General features: G+C 42.8%; 1 protein-coding gene across 1 annotated transcript in view; it reads right to left on the bottom strand.

Moving 5' to 3' along the window:
• Nucleotides 1-23,195, bottom strand: part of TAF4B (TATA-box binding protein associated factor 4b) — a 319,736-nt gene that overhangs the window by 22,925 nt on the left and 273,616 nt on the right. The window contains exon 14 of the mRNA XM_063923630.1: nt 22,263-22,382. Coding sequence (XP_063779700.1) covers nt 22,263-22,382 — 120 coding nt within the window. The remainder of the gene's footprint in view (nt 1-22,262; nt 22,383-23,195) is intronic.

The raw sequence follows: 23,195 nt of genomic DNA, 5'->3' as shown, positions 1-23,195 counted from the left end.
CAGTGAACAACCCTCTTGAACAGGCAGTCAAAAGCACACAGCATTGATATGCAAATTAGAGACTTTAAAGGAAATGCATTCATTTCAGTAAGTGTGTACTGTGTGGGGGTTCTATGAGAGTCAAGTGATATATATTATATAAATATATATTATATATAATATTATTATAATTATGTGTATATTTATATCAGTGTATGTTCTGCAAGATAGCTATCCAATCTGTATCATACCATTTGAATTATTGATCATTGCTAGATTCATTTAGAACTATGTGAAAACCGGAGTTATTTGGTGCTATATAGTTAAAAATAAAATAAATATTTAAGGAAGTAAGTGTAAGACACACGCAGCCTGGCCTAGTTGTAAAGGTTTATACAGAAGACAACTGTGTTGTGTTAAGTAAACGATTATAGGTAATATCGCTTACATTTATAGAAGTGTGGGATTTGTACTATTGTGGACGTACGGTTTTTGTACACGTATCTCGGACAAAGTACGGGACGGCGTACGCAACGTAAAGACATACGCATGGTCGCGTGTTTACGCAACGTGCGTAACGGTACGACCGCTAAGTACAAATTACACAATAGCATTGTTTAGTTTAGGGGCGGAACAGTAGCCACGCTACAATAGCACAAATTTCTCGGTTTCCAAAATTTAGTTTAAATAAAACCTTTTCTACTGTATTACCTCTGGGGAAAGCTATCAGTTAACAGGAAAGGATATTTTTCTGATCAGAAAACTATAGAGTGTTAGTGTGGGCTGAAAAAGGTGTGAATGTATTGAACCCCGCTTGGTGAGCTTGGTGAACTCGGTGAACTTGGTGAGCACGGTCTAGGTGAACACGTGCAACGGAGTGTGATAAAGCTTTGTGAAGTTGTTGTTTTCTTGGTATTACACTCCGGCTGTTTTGGAGCACAGTGTGAAGACTCCAGTGATCCTACAACTTATAGATAGCAAGTGCCTATAAGCGGTACGATTGGACCGCACGGTTGTGTGAGCAATACGTGGTGCAACGTGATACGAAGTTTTGCATATTTGTGCGTAAATCTCGTCATCATATGCGTTGTGTAGAGCACATGCAAGAGTGATTTGTGTAAAAATGGTCTTTTAGGCAGATATTCACTGAGTACGGTAAGTTACTCCTAAAGGCCCAGGGGATATAGGCCGAAGTAGGGCCTGCAATGGCTACACGTGTCTGCTAAATAGGGCGGATCTGTGGTACTCGGAGCAGAAGAAGTTAGTGGAAGAACTTTGAGGACTTCCACCGTTAGACTACTGTGTTTGGAGCATTTTAGGAAATTTTCCCGTGTTAAAAGGGTCCACAATGGGAGCCAAGTGCACAACACAGGGACGTTCCTCAGTCAGGGTTCAGACAGCAGAATTGAGACCCAGGGGGTCAGCTCGGTTGGTAATGTGGGGGAAGTATGGTCCCCACACTGAGACCTTTTGTGATGAATGGACACGAATGACTGTGGGGGATAAAGCATCATTTCCTGGGATAGGTAGTTTTGAACCAGAGGTATTGCAGAATTTAAGGAGTAGGATATGTCTAATAAAATCCAGAAAACAAAGGATTAGACATACAGATTGTTTAAACTTATGGCAGCAAGAGGGCGATATGCAAGAGAAATTAACATATGCAGCAGGTTCCAAACCTAGCGGGAATGAGAACACAAACACACCATTGTCGACACAGGTCGAAGGGGAACAGAAGGCTACAGTCAATGATACATCCGTAAATGATAGTAATATGAAAGAGCAATGTATTAACCCTAATTTTTGCAAAATGTATCCTGTTTTGAAGTCTCTCCAAGGTTTTAGGTCACAGAGAGATGAAGGATTCAGCCAAGTCGCAGCTCTCCTCCAAGCAGTCATGTTGCAGGAAACTCAGGTGGGACCTGTCCAACCAGGTAGAGCAGATTCAATATTCCCCAATGAAAGAACTGGTGAGGTCACAGCTACCGGTAAGTATGAGACAGTTCATTGCACAGAAACAACAACACCTCACTGTAAACAGATTAGGAACGGAACGGTAGGATTACACTCTGTCTTGGAAATAGTAACTCCCAATGGGGGAACCGATAGTCAGGAAGTAGTCCTCACCAGGAATAATGCAATGTATTGCCCGTGGCCCAGATATGAGCTGCGATCAGTCATTTCAGAATTCCCCGACCCTCGGAAGCATTTAGCCAGATGTCAGAAATTTATCAGAGATCTGGGTAATGCGTACGAACCGACAAAAACACACTGGCGGATAGTTTTGAAAGCGTGCCTACCACCTAATATTGACACCCAAAAATTCATCACTGATTGTAGATTAGAGTCGGATAGTCTTATGACTGACAAACTTAATCAGGAGAATTTAGAGCAAATTAACAGGCAACTAGAGTTGTATTTCCCCACAACTGTTAAGTGGAGAAAAAATTTTCTCCATAAAACAGAGGGAAAATTAAATGACATCTGAATACTTCCATCAGGACCTGCAAATAATAGATAGATACATGGGGGTATCAGATATAGGGAACGATGCGAATTACAGGGAGGTAGCTGTTTCTGTATTAATGGACGGACTCAATCAGACAGTAAGGGACAGGGTACAAACATTTTTTTTTTTGCCTGATTGGATAGCTTGTCGTAGAGAGTGCGCGATTGAACACCATAAGAATATTGCTAGGCGTAGAGAACTGCAGGAGGAGAGGCTGAGGATTGAAAGTATACAGGCTCTTACACCAAAGTCTCATCAGCCCAAGCCCCAAAACCCTAGTAGTAACCAAAGACCGAGAATATGTTACATTTGTAAAAATAACGGACATTTTGCTACAGATTGTAAGAGTAGTACAGCACATAGCCAATATAGACCCCTAGACAGAATAAACAAGCCACGTTATTAAACACATAGACGGGATCAAGGGACATATATTAAGGAATCACGAGCCATATACAAAAACACAGATTCGGTTAATGGGAAGAACAGAATAAATGCAACTTTACCCTCTTGACAGAACTTACTGGGATTAGGAGGAGGCCTCTAAACTTCGGCTTCTCTCTCTAGCAGAAGTGACCTCTAAGTAACTTGTCAAAGTCAGAAAAATATCACTATGCACACTGCCATATTTGCACCTCATGCGAGCTCCCGCTGCGCGTGCAAGAGCTCTCCCGTGCGTGCGCATACTCGCCTTCGCGTGCACCCGCAGGCGCACGATATGCGGATTTACGGTAGAGTTTGTATGCGTCTAGCGGGCGACTCAATCGATATATATTTTAACCATATAATGTATTTTGTAGATCATGGTCCCTTTGATAGATTCTGAAAGTTTAGTTAATGTAGCATGTTCATGGACGGAGAGATCCCTCTTTGTCTGATACAAAGGGTCAGACAAGGATTATACAGTGGTGTTTAGTATCCATCGGAAGAGTATTTAATTAGCAATATTCCGGTGTTGGTTTGAAGCGGATTAATCGCTCGTGCGAATAGTTATGGACATAAGAAGTTTATGTCCATTTACTATTATTTGCACTTACTTATCCATGCGGCGGGAAACCTAGTTTCCCACCCACCTGAGCAGTTGGAAGTAGACACAGCCCACCTGTATGAATCAACCTATGACCTTTTGTTATAATGCGAAGACGAATTCCTGTGTCCAATGAACAATGAGATTGTAGGGACCATTGAATTGTATTGTGTGTGGGGCATAAATAGACAAGCCGATCATATCCAGCTCTCACTCTTCAACGGTTCTCATTGCTGATAATCGGGAGCTGGATATCCAGAGGCGCATGCGATCGTTCCCCTTTGTGCGTAAGTTTTCTCCGCAATCATATTGTCTTTCTTGTTATTGTGAGCCATATCTCTCTCTCTCTCTCTTCTCTTTCTCTCTCGTTTCTCTTATATAGTTATTGTACTGATATTGTATTTCATGTGTAGTTATCTGGTTAGGTAGTCTATGTTATATTGGTAGTGTATGACTTGTATTGTATTATTCTTTTTGAACGTTCATTCATTTCCTTAAAAGGCGTTAGACCCTTAGACCGGTATTGTGTGTTCATTATATTGCAGTGGATAATAGGAGCGTCTCTATCGCTCAAACAGCTTTAGTGTAAGCCATCTTACACTGTGTTGTATTCTCATCTTATCACTACACCAAGGTTTACTGCATAATACACTGTTTTATGGTATAGTTATAAAGGTTTAACATCGTGAGCGTCTGCGCCGCTGGTGATCTCCTCGTGGTCCCGAGCGTCCGCTACGCTATAGCGAATCATTACGTTAGTCGGCAGCCAATAGCGTGCCTGCCTGTGATCTCTTGGCCGTGAGCGAACGTGACGCTTGAGCGTCTCGACTACAGCTAAGCGATTGTTACGCAACGTGCGTACCCTTACGGTATTCCATACGTTAATAGCGTACAGTGTTCTTAGACCTCTTAAAGGGTTTTAAGTAAGATAAATATTTAGTTTTATCAATTGGCGGCTCGTCCGTCCTTCACATATCTCTGCTAGGTAATTTCAGCAGACATTATCCATCAGCAAAGGGCGGGAGATCATATTCCTCGTAGTGCTGTCTGGATAAGCGTCTGCTTCGCTTAGTAAAGGGTGCTGAGGGAATCCGGAACCGGAGGTAAGAACAACACGCTAGTGTCTTATAAAACTGTTTATTTCTGTCTTGCGTACGCACGCACGCATATATCTGCATTTCTTTTCATTTGTGTATTTTCATATATCACTCTCCTGTTTGCCATTTTATAATTGATAAACGTGCTAAGAGAGATTTGTCGCTATTTCATAGTTAAAGTATAAAAGTAATACATTAAGGGATAAATTGCAAAACACGCACGCAGCTCTACCTAAAGATACAAGGAGAGAGTGGTGTGGTGTTCGGTAGATGATCGAGGATCATCTACATTGATAAATGTGAAAAATTGTGTTACGGTGGATATTTGCTTTGTGTAGTGTACACGTGTCTCTAACAAAGGGTGAGACTCGCGTACGCAACTCAAAGGCCGACGCACGCAGCGTATATTACGCAACGGAGCGTCCGGGTACGCCCACGTAACTCAAATCACACGCTAGTGTTATTGTAACAGGCGAAAAGGTGGAAACGCGATAAATAGCGCAAATCTATTTTAGTGTCCGAAATTTAGACTAACAGATCCTTCTCCAAATTTACAACACATCTGGTCTAAAGGAAAGAAAATTTCTGCGCAGAAATAGAAATAGAAACAAAAGTGTACATGTGGTGAGTGAGTGTTTGCATATATAAGTTTATACAATTTTTTTGAGGTTGAACCACAAGAAGTCGAGTTCTCGCAGGGTACATACATGTAAGTGACGTGCATGGTGGCAAGGGAGGCATCCTTTGTTAAACATTAAATCTGAGCATTAGAGTATAGCAGACCAGGAGGTCATACTGTAGCACAGACCAGGAGGTCCGGAATTGACCAGGAGGTCCAGGTACAGCAGACAAAGAAGTCCGCTATAAATAGAGAAAAGAGCACAACCCAGGGGGTTGGTGCAGAACCCATATAGGCCAATAAAGCTCATGCTGAAGGAATTCGCAGCCGCAATTTTCGATTCTACTGGTCGCTCCGCACATAAGATTAGTTGCTTATGTGCTGAACGATTGTACCGCACGTAATTGTGTGCATTAGTTAATCTGACCAGTACCATTTGTGTACGAAACGGGTCATAAACACTATTTGTACATTCTGACGTGATTTGTGTAATTTTTTATTTTCTAAAGGGAAGTTCGCTGGTCACTCAGGAATTATCCAACAACCAACAGTTACTGGAAAGGGTTAATGCTCTGCGGATCACACTCACATGTTCCAGTAAACGAAGGTTCATAGGGGCCCTGGGTCGAGTACGCCAGCACTAGGGCAGTGTGTAGGTCGTATTGGTCGGCGTGGGCGAGTGAGTGGGGTACTCGGTAAACCGCCACCGTCAGCCTATCTTGAACATTTTGGTTTTGTAAGGGTTCGCTGAAGACCCTGATTGAAGGTCAGAGGTGGTGAAAGCAACACCTACAGGTATGGGGGCCAATTGTTCAGGTAGGGGGCGATCAACCTCGGTTCGGGTTGATTCAGTAAACCGACCAATCGGGTCGGCAAGGTACGTAATGTGTGAAAAATACGGTTCACACACAGAGGTTTTATGTGATGAATGGGAGAGAATGACTGTATAAGACGGGGAGAAGTTCCCAAGAGTAGGCAGCTTTAGCCCAGAAGTGTTACAAAATTTAAGGAGGAGGATATGTCTCATTAAATCAACAAGGAGACGAATCAAACATTATGATTATTTGCAGTTATGGCAACAGGAGGGTGAAATACAGAGAGGATTGGCTCAGGCGGCGGGATCTAATCCTATCAAGAAACTGATAGCCACGGCCCCGCCGCCACCATACATATCAGGAGAGAAATTGGTTGCGGAGAATGACGCATTAGGGTGTAACAAACAAACACTTAGCAACTGTGTAAATGTTAATAAGTTAACCAATGCAAGTATTAACCCGTGCAAGTTGTACCCTGTTTTGAACTTTCCCCAGGAGTGTGATCAAGAGGAAGAATCGGCAACAATATCGGCGCTCTCTCTAGCAGCCACCATATCAGAAACAACAGTAGGCACGGCCCAACCCTTAAGATTAGTAACAAAGGCCCCTAGCGGAGGGACAGGTGAGGTCGTATCTACGGGTAAGTACGGCACCATACACTATGCTGAAACCATTTCACCACAGGCCGTAGAATCTACACAGAACGATGTTATTAAACTTGCTCCCGTTAGGGTAATCGCAGTTCCCAATGGGAAAACGGACACCACAGGAGTCACTCCTATCAGAAACATTGCCATGTACAGCCCGTTTTCCCGATTGGAATTAAGAACCATAGTGTCTGAATTCCCTGACCCTAGGAAAGACTTAGTTGCTAGCCAGAAATACATCAGAGACCTAGGGAACACTTTAGAGCCCAATAACAAAGACTGGCAGGTATTGCTGAGGGCTTGTTTACCCTCCAATGTCGACTCGGCTCAATTTTTAGCTGACTGTGGATTGGATCAGGATGTACCTCTTACAGATGTGTACAACAAAGACAATGTAAAAAGGATAAGTTTACAGTTAAAGGAGTATTTTCCAGCTGTAGTTAAATGGAACAAGATTTTCTCCATTAAACAAAAAGAGTCAGAAACAGCTGCAGAGTATTTTCACAGGGCATTACTAGATATGGCAAAATACACAGGCATAGAGGACATTAAAACAAACATAAACCATCGAGAAGTAGCAGTATCTGTACTAATGGATGGTTTAAAAGAGGCATTAAAGACAAGGGTACAGACCACGCAACCATGTTGGCGAGGTCTGTCGGTGGCTACTTTGAGAGAGGCAGCTGTGGATCACGATCGGAATATCACCAGACACAGGGAGTCACAAAGTGATAAGTTAATGGCCGTAAGTATACAGGCCCTGACCGCAAGGCAGCCTTTGTATAGATCACCAAACCCTGTGGGTAAGTCAAATGTGGTAACCTGTTATTCCTGTCATAGAGAGGGACACTTTGCACGAGACTGTAAATCGAGAAACATACAAAAGTCTTATCAACCCCCTAGACAATGACACGACACACGACATTGGGAGCAGGGTCCGCAGAAACGGAGTTATGAGCCACATGCAGGGGAAACAAAAAGATACCCCCCGAACAGAGACTGGCAAGCCTCTGGTAGTTCCCATTTAACCCCTTCACAAGTAGTTGCTGCCAGCGGGATCCAGGGAGGTCACCATACCCAATAGGGGTGTGGCCATACCTGTAATCTGCAGCCAGTAAAATTGATTGCAAGTCTTGGAAGTGAACCCGAAATTGCAATTAATGTAGCTGGTAAATAATTAAACTTTCTTGTAGATACGGGGGCGGCCAAATCAGTGATAAATTCGACAGTGGGCATGAGAACCACTGGTAAGACAATCCCAGCCATAGGAGTAACGGGAGTAGTCCAGCATTACCCTGTTAGCAAACCAGCCGAGATTACAATAGGGCCTTTACATACCAAGCATTCCTTTTTGCTGGCTGCATCGGCACCGACTAATCTCCTGGGAAGAGACTTATTGTGTAAAATGGGGTGCGTCATTTATTGTACTCCTGAAGGTGTATTCTTGGACATACCTGAGAATCACGCTCAGGAAGTGCGAGACATGTTAGACTCCCCATCAAAATTACTGTCACATACCATTATGACAAATAGGACTCCATCCCAAGTAGAAGAAATGACATCCCAGATACCAGAGTCACTTTGGACTAAAGATGGACAAGACACTGGATTGATGGCAAACGTAGCTCCAGTAGTTGTGCAAGTAAAAGATGGTAGGATAGCTCCAAAAATCCCACAATACCCTCTGAAGCCAGAGGTGGAGTTAGGAGTATACCCAGTAATAGAGCGCTTGCTACAACAGGGCATTCTGGTAAGAACGTCCAGCACTGCCAATAGTCCCATCTTCCCTGTGAAAAAGAGTGGGGGGAGGGGTTACAGGCTAGTGCAGGATCTAAGGGGGATTAACAAAATAGTTGAGAGTCAGTTCCCCGTAGTGCCAAATCCAGCTGTCATCCTTATGCAAATCCCTCCCACTGCGAAATTTTTCACTGTTATTGACCTCTGCTCCGCTTTCTTTTCGGTACCCCTGCATCCTGACAGCCAATATTTGTTTGCATTTACATACAGAGGAGTCCAATACACATGGACTCGATTACCACAAGGTTTCATAGACAGTCCAAGTATATTTTCCCAGGCTTTGCATGATTGTTTACAGTCTTTCCAACCAGAGAGTGGATCAGTATTGATACAGTACGTGGATGATTTACTACTATGTTCTGATTCAGTGGAAGCATCCCTGAAGGATACGAAACAGCTCCTGTTTCATCTTTCAGACACAGGACACAAGGTTTCCAAAGACAAGTTACAATTATGCCAAACTAAAGTAAAATATTTGGGACACTGCCTAACACAAGGACTGAGACACCTGACCGCTGATAGAGTTCAAGCAATTAGAGACATGACTCTGCCACAAACCCAGCAACAGATCAGAACGTTTTTAGGAATGTGTGGGTATTGCCGTAACTGGATCCCAGGGTTTTCCATTCTAGCATTACCTTTGCAGGAGATGGTCTCCTCAAACAAACCGGATCGGATTTCGCATACAGACGAGTCCGAGATGGCATTTGAGAAACTTAAACAGTGCCTAACACAGGCGCCAGCATTAGGTATGCCAGACTATGGGAAACCCTTTGAGCTGTACGGAACAGAAAGTGCTGGTTGCGCGGCAGGCGTCCTAACCCAAAAGCACGGTGATGCCAGCAGGCCAGTAGCATACTACAGCGCTCAGCTAGATACGGTAGCGCGATCCCTCCCCACATGCTTGCGAAGCGTTGCTGCGATAGCATTGCTAGTAACGAAAAGCGAAGATGTAGTGCTAGGTCACAACCTCACAATTCATACACCACATGCAGTGTCAGCCTTGCTAAATTCTGCCCAAACCAGGCACGTCTCATCAGCGCGGTTTACAAGATGGGAATTGGCACTAATGGCCCCCGTAAACATCACCATAAGGAGATGCAGTGCATTAAATCCTGCAACATATCTCCCAGGTGTGCCTGGACAGGCACAAAGGGTGGAGGATGAGAGTGGTGGGGAAGGAGAATTTAATACAAAGGAGGACACACATGATTGTATGGAATATTTGACCCAAAATTTCACGGCAAGGCCTGACATCAGTGACAACCCACTAGAAGATGTAGACTTTACTTTCTACACTGACGGTAGTTGTCACAGACAGTCAGACTCGGGAGACTTGTGTACTGGATACGCAGTCGTAGATGACCAAGGCACCATAGAAGCTGAACCGCTAGGCCCACCTCACTCAGCCCAGGTTGCTGAACTGGTCGCCCTAACCAGAGCATGTGAATTGGCTAAGGGCAAGTCAGCCAATATCTACACCGACTCTAGATACGCTTTCGGGGTAGTCCATGATTTCGGAGCCCTATGGCGCCTCAGAAATTTCATGACGGCAGCTGGTACACCGGTAGCGCATGCAGCTCACATAAAAAGGCTTCTAACAGCGATACAGGAACCCGATAGAGTGGCTGTTATCAAGTGTAAAGCACACACATATAGCCAGGACCCAGTATCACTTGGTAACAGCCGAGCAGACGAAGCTGCTAAGTTAGCAGCCGGTACCCCCAGACAGACAGACACCACACAATTGATGGTATTCAATACCATCAACACACAGAAGTTGTGTGAGATGCAAAATTTGTGTTCCACACAGGAAAAGGCAGTCTGGAAGGCAAAAGGATATGGCCAGGAGTCCTCAGGACTCTGGACGGATGGACAAGGTAAACCAGTGGCCCCCAGAGCATATCTTCCATGTTTAGCTGAGGCAACACATGGGCTGACTCATCTGGGCAAGGAGGGAATGTGTAAGTTGGTAAGAGCATATTGGTGCGCCCCAGGATTTTCATCCCATGCAGGTAAGAGAGCAATGTCATGCCTTACCTGTTTGAGAAAGAATATCGGAAAGGCAATACCAACAGAACCATCTCATATCCCACCTACAGGCGGACCTTTTCAGGTAATACAGATTGACTTTATTCAATTACCCCCTTGTCGAAATTTGAAATATGTACTTGTTTGTATAGATGTGTTCTCAAATTGGGTCGAAGCATTTCCTGCGGCCACAAATACCGCTATGTTTACTGCTAAGAAAATTGTGCAGGAATTTGTATGTAGATATGGTATCCCTAGAATTATCGAAAGTGATAGGGGTACCCATTTTACAGGTGATGTCTTTCAAGGAATGTGTAAGTTGATGGGAATTGATAGCGAGCTGCACACTCCATACCGTCCACAGGCGAGTGCGAAGGTGGAAAGAGTGAACAGCACTATTAAAAATAAACTGAGCAAAGTTATGGCAGAAACGGGATTGACATGGCCAGAAGCTTTACCCATTGTACTATACAGCATCAGAACCACTCCCAGGTCCCCTCTTAATCTGTCTCCCTTCGAAATCTTGTTTGGTCGACAACCGCATGTTATGATTAACCCTCAGGATGATTTGAAGTGTAACAATGAAGTGACTGTAAAATACTTGATTAACATGAGTAAACAGCTAAGGAATCAAAATGATAATTTGAAGTTGGTGATTCCTGATTTACCAGATAGTAATTGTCATGACATTGAACCTGGGGATTATGTAATGATACGGAATTTTCTACGCTCAGGTTGCCTTATTGACAGATGGGAAGGACCATACCAAGTCTTATTGACTAGCACTACAGCATTGAAGGTTGCCGAGAGAGAGACTTGGGTTCATTCGTCCCATTGTAAGAAGGTTGCTGATCCAGAGAGGTCCCGTGATAAGGAACAGACGGTAGAGGAAGTTGTATCACTGGAGTGTCTGTTCCAGGAGGACTGAGGCGGCACCTGAGCATTGAAAATCACAAGATCAAAAGCAGTTGTCGATTCCCTGTTCCCTTTTATTGTTTTTCTCCACTTCCCATCCCCTCTCCCTCAACTATTTTTTTCCCCATTCTCATTCTTCTCCGTTTCCTCCTACAAGATGGACTTGCCTCAAGAGACTGTGATCCGGATTTTCCTGTTGACCATGATGTTGACCAGAGCAGTCTGTTCCGGCGAGAGTACCATGGAGGTCGAGAGAGGTTCTGGAATGGGTTCTGATGACAGAGATGGAGGCGTAGTTTTCCAAGAACAACATAATCAACAAGCAAAGGCGAGTATCAGAAAACGATCCGATAACATAGACCATAGAAGGAATTGTGAAGGATTGTTAGCTGAAGAAAACTGTATCTGTAGGCTCTGTGACAATGTAGTTGAGGACGGGTGTATCAAGAAATGTCAGTCCAGTTTTAATATCCACATGGACCGGCATCCATTGAGTGACTATCACTCCTTAGTGGGTAATGTGTTAAATCAGACAGATTGTTGGGTATGCTCTCAAGTACCTCAAGGCCATAGTAAATCAGGACTAGTACCATTTCCTTTAACGATAGGGGAGGTACTTGAGCTAAGTGGTGGGAGGCCGGTGGACAGGAGGTTTAATATCTCCAGTCCTCCTAGTTTGAAGCTCCACCAATATCATGTGGATAGATCCCTAATATGTTTCAACATTTCCAATCCCCGAAAGCCGGGAAATTGGGGAGTGTCATGGAGTAACCAAACCATGACCTTTTCATATAGAGCAGAAAGAATGCCGACAGATACAGAACTTATACGCCACATAGCTGGTAGTGGAAAATATTTCCGATATAGGTATACCCTAGGAAGTAGGATTATGAGAGTTGGAGAGGTATCACCAGGATACTGTGCACATATCGTACAAACGGATACGTGTACTAGACAGATGGGAGAATTAGGGTTAGGAGATTTCACATGGAAGATGTGTAATATGGTTATGTCCTACTCCGTCCCATATGTTCTCCCCGATGATGCATATTTCATATGCGGGAGGAAGGCGTATAAGTGGCTTGCCCCAAACTCTGAAGGATTGTGTTATATTGGAAAAGTACTGCCTGAAGTAATGACTGTATCACATGCCAAAATGAAAGATATACACCGTGTTGCCCAAGCTCCTTATACTCACACTCATTACGAGCACGTAGTTAAACGGCACCTGATAGAAAGAACAGAGCATCCGGCCTCTGACATGATCCATGAATCCACCGGGATTCAGGTTCTACTCGCGTTAGACATCACTCGCACCGCCAGAGGAGTGTTGAATTATAAATACATATCTGCGCTCGCAAATTTGTTACACAATATCACAGAAATGTATGATGACACATTTAGGTATACTGGAAGAGAGCTTCAAGCTTATAAAACAGAACTGGTTCAGCATAGAATGGTTCTTAATTATCTCACGGCAGTGACAGGTGGATATTGTGTCACACTGGCAACGCAGTACGGCGTGAAATGCTGCACATATATAACGAATAGTACCGAGGATCCGGTCGAGGTCATAGACCAAAAGATGGACGATATTCTCCAATTAAAGTGGGAATTTCGCAGGAGACACAATCTCACCCTTGCTGCTGTGGGTAATGAGCTGACTGGTTGGGTGTCATGGTTGAACCCGCGAAATTGGTTCTCTGGTTTAGGAGAATGGGCTCAAGGAGTCATAATGGATGTAGGGAAGTTTCTCCTATGTATCTTAGGTGTTGTCATAACGATTGGCTTGATATTTAGATGCGGTCAGGCTTTAATGAAGTGCAAACGTAGTACCAGGGTAATGAGTCTAAGGAGTGAGGAAATTGTAATTCCAATGGATTTGATTTATGACCCAACGGTAGAAACAATGATGTGATGAAAATGCGATTATACGGTCCGTTTCTTTCACCTGTTTTTCCGTTTTCTCCAAGGTAAAAAGACCCACTTGGACGAGAAATTTGACGAGCCTGTATACAGACAACAGATGGATTAAAGAAGAAGTTTTGACAACCTTATACACAGATATTTGATGAACTATGCCATAGACCCCCAGTTTCCCTAGAAATTTTAAAATTACGCTAGCCCAACACTTTTTGTAAGTCTATGGACATTGACAAAGCTTTTGCTCACACCTATTGGCAAAAGCCCAAAGAAGACTGCATTCAACAGACACCGAACAAGACTTCAACCGACAAATGTTCATTAACCTGACATAGAATACCACTGCATTTACCATAATTGTGTCTTATCTTCATCTCTACAACCTTCAGGTAATGACACACATAGTCGATAGGGAATACAGGCACAGATATCAGCAATCACATATTCCCCCATTCATGTATCATCAACTAAAATGTGCTTCCCCATTTTGTTACAACCACAGCCGAAAAGAGCTCGGTAAAGTTTGACAGCCCATCCACAGACCCGTACCACGGGATAAGAAGGAATTCAAATGTATACTTCGCAATACCTCGAAGCTTGATTTAAAACATGTACGGCACGATGATACATGACCCCCCCAAACATGGATTCATACACACATGCTTCTGCTATCTCACTAGGTCATACCCTTTTCCTACCTTCTCCTCTCCTCCCTTACCCAATCATGGAAATTTATTTACACTTGACATATATTTTTCTCGTTTTGAAATGTTTTAGGAAGTGGCAGTTATTGTTGACTGCCAAAGGGTGGACTGTCAAAGTCAGAAAAATATCACTATGCACACTGCCATATTTGCACCTCATGCGAGCTCCCGCTGCGCGTGCAAGAGCTCTCCCGTGCGTGCGCATACTCGCCTTCGCGTGCACCCGCAGGCGCACGATATGCGGATTTACGGTAGAGTTTGTATGCGTCTAGCGGGCGACTCAATCGATATATATTTTAACCATATAATGTATTTTGTAGATCATGGTACTTTTGATAGATTCTGAAAGTTTAGTTAATGTAGCATGTTCATGGACGGAGAGATCCCTCTTTGTCTGATACAAAGGGTCAGACAAGGATTATACAGTGGTGTTTAGTATCCATCGGAAGAGTATTTAATTAGCAATATTCCGGTGTTGGTTTGAAGCGGATTAATCGCTCGTGCGAATAGTTATGGACATAAGAAGTTTATGTCCATTTACTATTATTTGCACTTACTTATCCATGCGGCGGGAAACCTAGTTTCCCACCCACCTGAGCAGTTGGAAGTAGACACAGCCCACCTGTATGAATCAACCTATGACCTTTTGTTATAATGCGAAGACGAATTCCTGTGTCCAATGAACAATGAGATTGTAGGGACCATTGAATTGTATTGTGTGTGGGGCATAAATAGACAAGCCGATCATATCCAGCTCTCACTCTTCAACGGTTCTCATTGCTGATAATCGGGAGCTGGATATCCAGAGGCGCATGCGATCGTTCCCCTTTGTGCGTAAGTTTTCTCCGCAATCATATTGTCTTTCTTGTTATTGTGAGCCATATCTCTCTCTCTCTCTCTTCTCTTTCTCTCTCGTTTCTCTTATATAGTTATTGTACTGATATTGTATTTCATGTGTAGTTATCTGGTTAGGTAGTCTATGTTATATTGGTAGTGTATGACTTGTATTGTATTATTCTTTTTGAACGTTCATTCATTTCCTTAAAAGGCGTTAGACCCTTAGACCGGTATTGTGTGTTCATTATATTGCAGTGGATAATAGGAGCGTCTCTATCGCTCAAACAGCTTTAGTGTAAGCCATCTTACACTGTGTTGTATTCTCATCTTATCACTACACCAAGGTTTACTGCATAATACACTGTTATATGGTATAGTTATAAAGGTTTAACATCGTGAGCGTCTGCGCCGCTGGTGATCTCCTCGTGGTCCCGAGCGTCCGCTACGCTATAGCGAATCATTACGTTAGTCGGCAGCCAATAGCGTGCCTGCCTGTGATCTCTTGGCCGTGAGCGAACGTGACGCTTGAGCGTCTCGACTACAGCTAAGCGATTGTTACGCAACGTGCGTACCCTTACGGTATTCCATACGTTAATAGCGTACAGTGTTCTTAGACCTCTTAAAGGGTTTTAAGTAAGATAAATATTTAGTTTTATCAAACTTAACAGGAGTTTTGTTAGAGATGGTATACATATAGAGTGCTCCCACCCAGGAAGCACAAAATATGTAAAAAAAAAAAAAAAAAACCCACAAAGACTAATATTGCATTTCACTGTTTTAGATGCATGTCCATCACAGGTAGAGGAAATTATCTCAAGGATACCGGGTTCCCTATGAACTTAGAATGGACAAGACACTGGATTGATGGCTGGGATAGTTCCAGTAGAGATATAACACATATAGAATTTTTTTTAAGGGGAACAGACCGATTAGGGAATCATTCCCCGTAGTGCCCAATCCAGATGTCAAACTTTGTAAAAAAATCTTCTTTGCCTTTACAAGCTTACCTATTACTAAACTCTATGTGATTGGTTTTCAAAGTTTCCTCTTACGTTCACCGACAGGATTACAGTTCAAACGTCACATGCCTACTCGGTCTTTTCAGAGTTCTGCCCAAACCCAGTATATCTCACCAGCATAGGGACACCAGTATCAGTGTGCCTGGTCATGCACAAAGGGTGGAGAATGGGAATACTGGTGAAGGGAGATTGTGCATAGATACCGATATACATGATGGTGTGACAGCCTGATGGTGAACGCAACTGACAAATTTTCTTTTTTATTTCCCCTCTCTTTTCACTTTCCACAGATGGTTTACTTCACACAACTGATAATACACAACAGTTAAACACATTGAAATGCAAGATTTATGTTCCCTACAGAAAGGTCGCTGACTCGGAGAGAACATCGTATCACTGGAGTGTCTGTTCCGGGAAGGTTGAGAGGCAGTACTGTTGAGACGGCACCTGAGCGCAGAGAACAACAAGACCAGAGGCGGTTGTCGCACCAGTTTTTCTTTTTTTATTATTTCCCCCATCTCCACTGCCCTCCTTCTCTTTCTCCCCCTTCTTGTTTCCTTTCTCTTCCCTTAATAAGATGGACTTACCCCAAGAGACTGCGTTCCCGGTTTCCCTGTTAATCCTGTTGTTGACGAGAACAGTCTGTTTCGGTGAGGGTCCCAGAGAGGTCGAGAAAGGATCTGGAATGGGTTCTGATGGCGAGGATGGATTTGTATAATCTCAAGAGCAACACATCACTCGAGCAAAGGCGAGTATCAGAAAACGATCTGGTAGTCAGGGAGCTCGGAGGCACTGTGAAGGGTTATTGGCTGAGGAAAATTGCATTTGTAAGAATTGTGAGAACATAGTCGAGGATGGGTGCATCCAGAGATGTCAGTCCAGCCTTAATATCAACATGGACCGTCATCCATTGAGTGATTACCACTCACTAGTGGGTAAGGTCTTAAACCAGACAGAATGCTGGGTGTGCTCACAAGTACCTCAAGGTCAGAGCAAGTCAGGATTAGTACCGTACCCTTTAGCAATAGATGAGGTACTCGAATTACGGGGTGGGAGACCGGTGGACAATAAATTCAATATTTCTATGCCCCCTAGTCTGAAGCTCCACCAGTATCATGTAGATAGATCCTTATTATGTATCAATATTTCCAATTACCGAAAGCCGGGAAATTGGGAGGTGACATGGAATAACCAGACCATGGCCTTTTCGCACAGAGCTGATAAGATACTCATAGACTCTGAACTTGTACGCCAAATAGCCAACAGTGGAAGGTATTTCCGGTATAGGTATACTCGAGGAAGCAAGACCATGTGGGTTGGAGAAGTATCACCAGGGTACTGTGCTCATATCATCCAGCCTGATACTTGTACTGAGCAGATGGGAGAACTAGGGATTGGGTTTTTAACTTGGAAAGTTTGTAATATGGTAATGTCATATTCTGTCCCCTATGTTCTCCCCGATGATGCCTATTTCATATGTGGGAGGAAGGCGTATAAGTGGCTTGCCCCGAACTCAGAGGGATTGTGTTACATTGGAAGAGTGTTGCCAGAGGTCATGACCATAACCCATGATAAGATGAAAGACGTTCACCGCAGTGCTCAGGCTCCTTATACTCATACTCACTATGAACACATTGTTAAGAGACACCTCATAGATAGGACAGAGCACGTAGCCTCTGATTTGATCCACGAACCCACCGGCATTCAATTCCTTCTCGCATTAGACATCACCCGTACTGCCATAGGAATTATAAATTATAGGTATATCCATGCGCTAGCGAACTTGATAGATAATATCACTGAGATGTATGACGACACCTTCAGGTATACAGGAAGGGAGTTACAAGCTTACAAGACGGAACTGATCCAGCACAGGATGGTCCTCAATTATATCACAGCCGTGACGGGTGGGTACTGTGTCACTTTGGCAACTCAAAATGGTGTGAAGTGCTGCACGTATATATTACAAACAGCACTGATGACCCAACCGAGATCATCGATCAAAAGATGGACGATATCTTGCAGTTGAAGTGGGAGTTCCGAAGGAGACACAACCTTACCCTGACTGCTGTGAGTAATGAACTGACCGGCTGGATTTCATGGTTGAACCCACGAAATTGGTTCTCAGATTAGGAGAGTGGGCTCAAAATGTTATTATGAGTGTAGGGAAGTTTCTCCTTTGTATCCTGGGAGTCGTCTTAATTATTGGTTTGATATTTAGGTGTGTTCGAATTCTAAAGCGGCGCAAGCACGGCACAAAATTGACGAGTCTAAGGAGCGGGGGCATTGTTACAGCAGCAGATTTAATTTATGACCCATCCATAGAGACAGTGTTATGATAAGGATTGCAAATGAATTCCATGGCCTCTTTCTTTCACTTGGTCTCCCCCTTTGCCCAGATACACCGATCCGGAAAAGACATCGACCATACCCAAGAATGTTTATGAAAATGTTATGTGAATGTATTTTAGATATGTGTCTTATCTTCATCTCTACAACCTTCAGTTAATGACACACATAGTCGACAGGTGATGTCCACATATACTAGCACTCACATATGTTCCCCCTCCATGTATCATCAACTAAATGTGCACCCCATTTGTTGGAACAAGAAGCCGAAAAGAGCTCGGTAGTGTTTGTTGGCCCACTTACAGACCCTTAATACGGGATAAGAAGGATTTAATGTATACTTCGCAATACCTCGAAGCCTATCTAGAACATATACGGCACGATGATACATGCCCCTCAGACATGGATTCATACATACATGCTTTTTACTATCCCACTAGGTCATACATTTCCTACCTACCACTCTCCCCCGATCATCCAATCGTCTGTAGATATTGTATTGATATTTTTCTGTTTAGTGATTAGATAGTGGCAGTTATTGTTGACTGCCAAAGGGTGGACTGTCAAAGTCGAAAAATATTGCAGTACACACATCACGTACAAACCACACACAGATGGCCTCTGCGCGTGTACTTGTTCTCCCGTGCGTGCACATACTCGCAATTTGCATATGGTCGCACCCGCGGTCCTGCGCGTGGTATGGGTATTTACGGCGGAGTTTGTGAACGCAAGGAGAGCTATCAAAACACATTACATATTTAATCCAAATAGTGCACAATGTACACAGTCTCCTTACACCACATCAGAAAGTTATAGCTGTTTAAATGGTTGCAGAACAAAGGGATTCACCTTTGCAGGATAAGAGGGGACAGACTAAGGTTATAAGGTGATGTTTGGTATCCAGCTGTAGGGTATTTTAAGGGAAACATTCCGGTGTTGGTCTGCGGAAGATCGCATGTTCCTGCTGATAGTTATGTGCAGAAATAGAATATAGATATAAACTGTATTTACTGTATATTATGTATGCGGGGGGAATCCAGAGGAGACCACCCACAAGAGCAGTTAAGAAAGACATCGCCCACCTATTCAAACAGACCTATGACCTCTCCTGTACTATAAATGACCATCCCTGTGTCCAATGGACAAAGAGATTACAGTATCCATTGTGTTATGTTTTGGATGAAGTGAATAAAGAGAGCCTGCAGCAGGCTTGGTCACACAAGACTCTCAACGCTTTCAACCTGATAGCGGAGGACCGGACCGGGAAGCGCATGCGAATATTCTCACGTATGTACATTGACTGTAGCCATTTACTCTGTTGTATTGTAGTGTATGAATTGTATTGTTAACCCCCTTCCAGATATATACTCTGTGGTGTCGAAACCCAGTTTTAACTACAAATCGGTGTTGTGTCCTCTTTTCCCTGCTAGGGTTTAAAGCGTATTACATTACCTAACTGTATAAGGTTTAAAAGTGTATTGATAAGGTGTGTACGCGCTGTGGGTACTTTGTACAGTCAGCGCTGCATAAGGTTTAAGGTGTAATATCATTGCATTGCATTACGGCGAAGGTTTAAAGTGTATCTAAGTGTGTGTAAGGTATATCTTTCATTCCTGCATATCCTTTTTAATAACAAATGTATACATCAATGAGCTTTGGGACTCAGATAATGTGTGGGTGTATTGTTTTCTCTTAAGGGATACATATATGGTAATAAGATGTGCCTGGCGTCTGCAATATATATTAGAGCGGGCATTTTAAGTATTTGTGAGAAATCAATTTGGCATTCATAATAAATATATATATATATATATATATATATATATATATATATATCAAATTGAAATTAGAAATCAAAAGAATTTAATGTGGTCATTCCCCATTCATTTTCCAGCCATTTAATATTGTATTTGACATTTAACAGTACTGTTATAGGAAATCAGGTTGAGATAAGATACTGTCTTTTAATTCCAAATGTAATATATGAAAAATGTACTTTTTGGGGGGCTTTTTGTGCCGTAAATGTGATATACTTAACGTGACTACCAACTTACAGGTCACAAAATAAGAAAGCTTTGTTGTCTCCTTAGACACAATGCCACAAGGTCGGGTCTTTTATATGACAACCTTGTGCGATCCAAAGGAAATTATAGTAATGCAGCACAGCTGCCAGCACAGGGTTGAAAATGAGGTCAAATCCGCAGGAAGCAGCAGTAAGCCCGAGGCAACATTATAAATGAAACAACCCCCAAGGGAGTTGCAGCAAGCAAGGAGTGATGTCCTTCAAACTTTGGAATTATAGAAAGGTGAAAGTATAATCAAATACTTCTGCTTGACATTTCAGGAACCAGACAGTATTTTACCCAACACAATGCTTCGCTGAAAAAGTTCTATATATATATTATAGATCTATGTATCTCAAGAGAATGGGGAGTGTACCAAGAACTGTAAAATACAAATATACTGTATGTTCACTTTTAATTATCTGTTAACAATATGATTTTAGAAAGTATTATAGGACACAAACATTTGCACCACAGTGGAAAAAACACGATCAGAAAAAAAGAATTGACCAGATATGCTTTACCTAGTATTCCTGTTTTCTACCAGCTCGGGTCTTCTACTCTGTGCTTTCTTCTTTAAATGCAACTTTACTTTAGTTACCATAAAATAAATTCTAATGCTATTAAACGGGAAGTCAGCAACATTTTTGTTGGCAGTACTTGCTTTAGCCTCCAGCTTTTATCTACAGAAATCCACATTCCAACAACATTGATAACACAAGGACAAGTGATATCTGAAGGCCACAAATTTTTTTCTGCTTCTCATTAAAAGGTTGGTAATTGTATACACCAAATATGAACTGACCTACATATATTACCCACATGAACCGAAATGGAATACTATTTAAAAAATCTGGATCAAATAGATCTGTGTGGGCCCCATTGCAAACTCCAGCTGCTAGAGAGTCTCCAAAGCATACTTCTGGGCTGGACCCACCTACTCACTTGAGCTCTTCTGAAGTCTGCACTGTGGGGAGTCCAGAAACTGAACACTCACCTCTCCCTTTCGATGGCTTCTCAGAGGTGATCGGCTTCCACAGCTGCTGCAGTCAGGGAGGCTGTCTCATCAGGAGGGACACTGGGAGGAGGGAGCTGCCCTGCATGGTCCGTCTCTCTGCTGCTGGGAGGAGCGGCCCATGGTTGTTACTTATTCCCAGCTGGCCAGGCATGGTACAGCATGATTTGGTGCAGGGGGAAATATTGCCCCTGGGAGGACTATCCAGGCTCTATAGCAGCTGCAGCCCATGCACCCACGATAGCTACGCTTATGATTTCACTATTCCACAGGTTCCTAAACTCGGTCCTCAGGACCCCACACAGTGCGTGTTTTGCAGGTCTCCTCACAGAATCACAAGTGAAATAAATAGCTCCACCTGTGGACCTTATAAAATGTGTCAGTGAGTAATTATTACACCTGTGACACATTCACTGTGTGGGGTCCTGGGGACCGAGTTTGAGAACCACTGCACTACTCTATTTTAAGTCCTTGGTTAATAACTTTGATCCTTTAAAAGGGAGGCTTAGGACACTAATGAAGTGAGATAAGAGCTTTGTTATTTTCCTCCCCACTATGAAGACTCCATTGCAATAAAGTCTAACGGATGGCAAAGTTATAGCCCTGTTGACTCTTTATTAAATATGTTATGCTCCTCACCTGACATATCACCTAATTCTAATTTAATTCCACATTAAGGCCTGTCATACACGTACATCCAAACTATTTTTAATTTATTTAAATGTTATTACAAAACCAGGTCTATCTAAAGCAGACAGAAATTCTTGCCTTGACTCATCAATAGTAGATGCTGTCCCCTTGTCCCACGACAAAGCACTGTCCAGTTTGACAAACATCTAATGAGAAGCGTTGGGTGTGAATAAGTAGCATATGATTTTCTAAACTGTACGATTCAAACACCCATGGGCAAATATACCTCTAGTACGTTCTGAAGGCTTGGAGAATCCAAAGGTCTTTTTCTTCTAGGACCAATAGCAGCCAATGCTGTAAGATTTGCTTCTCGATATTGGATTTGCTCCAGTTCCAGCTGCTGCATCTGAGAAACAGATACATGTTAACATGCTAGCGATCAGCAGGACAATCATGCTCTACACTTCAAGTTTATTTATTGAAATATTACTATAGAGTACAATATGCAGGTAATTTATTGAGCATTACAATAAATCCTTTCCAGGTCAACATAATGTGTTCTCCATGTGTTTACCCCAATGCCATCCATGTCAATAAATAAAGTACCAGCCAAGCCTAATTGCCATGTTAAAGGTGGGCAGGCCAAAAAAATTACAGTTAGGAGCTGGTTGGTTGGTATTTTCTCTCTCTTCACGGCTTATTAAAGTAGGCTTTAAATAAGGCTAAAAGACTGAATTCAGGGTAGACAGCCAGACTAAGAAACATAGCTGATGTAGGGTATTTATAATTTAATTTCTAAAGGCAACTATATCTGAGAAACTTGGTTTTTATTTTTTAGTAAACAACCTATATTTCTTTGTAGGCCAATAATAATGCATACAATTCTAATGTACTGTAGCCCTGACAAAACTATTACCTGCACTGCTGTATTCAAGCTACTGAACCAGAACAAATACGTAGTTATGGTAGACTTACCGTTGTTAACTCTAGTCCACAGTATAGACGGATTGGCACCAACAATCAAAGCTTTCCGCCTCCCAGAATGCAACGGGGGAGTCCCCTATATCCCCGCCTCCTGGCTCAGGCAATTCAGTTATTTTCTAAAAGCTCAAAGTTAGAGCATCAATAAGAGCACTAATCAGGCGAGAAGAACACACATGCACACACTTCCGTACAAGAAGGAAGAGGTTAGTAGGTGTAAGGATCCTCAAATCAGGTG

This window comes from Pseudophryne corroboree, chromosome 5 (genome assembly GCF_028390025.1).
Source record: "Pseudophryne corroboree isolate aPseCor3 chromosome 5, aPseCor3.hap2, whole genome shotgun sequence".
NCBI classification, from domain to species: domain Eukaryota; kingdom Metazoa; phylum Chordata; class Amphibia; order Anura; family Myobatrachidae; genus Pseudophryne; species Pseudophryne corroboree.
Note: the sequence above shows the minus strand (reverse complement) of the source record. Positions and strands in the feature narration are given on the sequence as shown.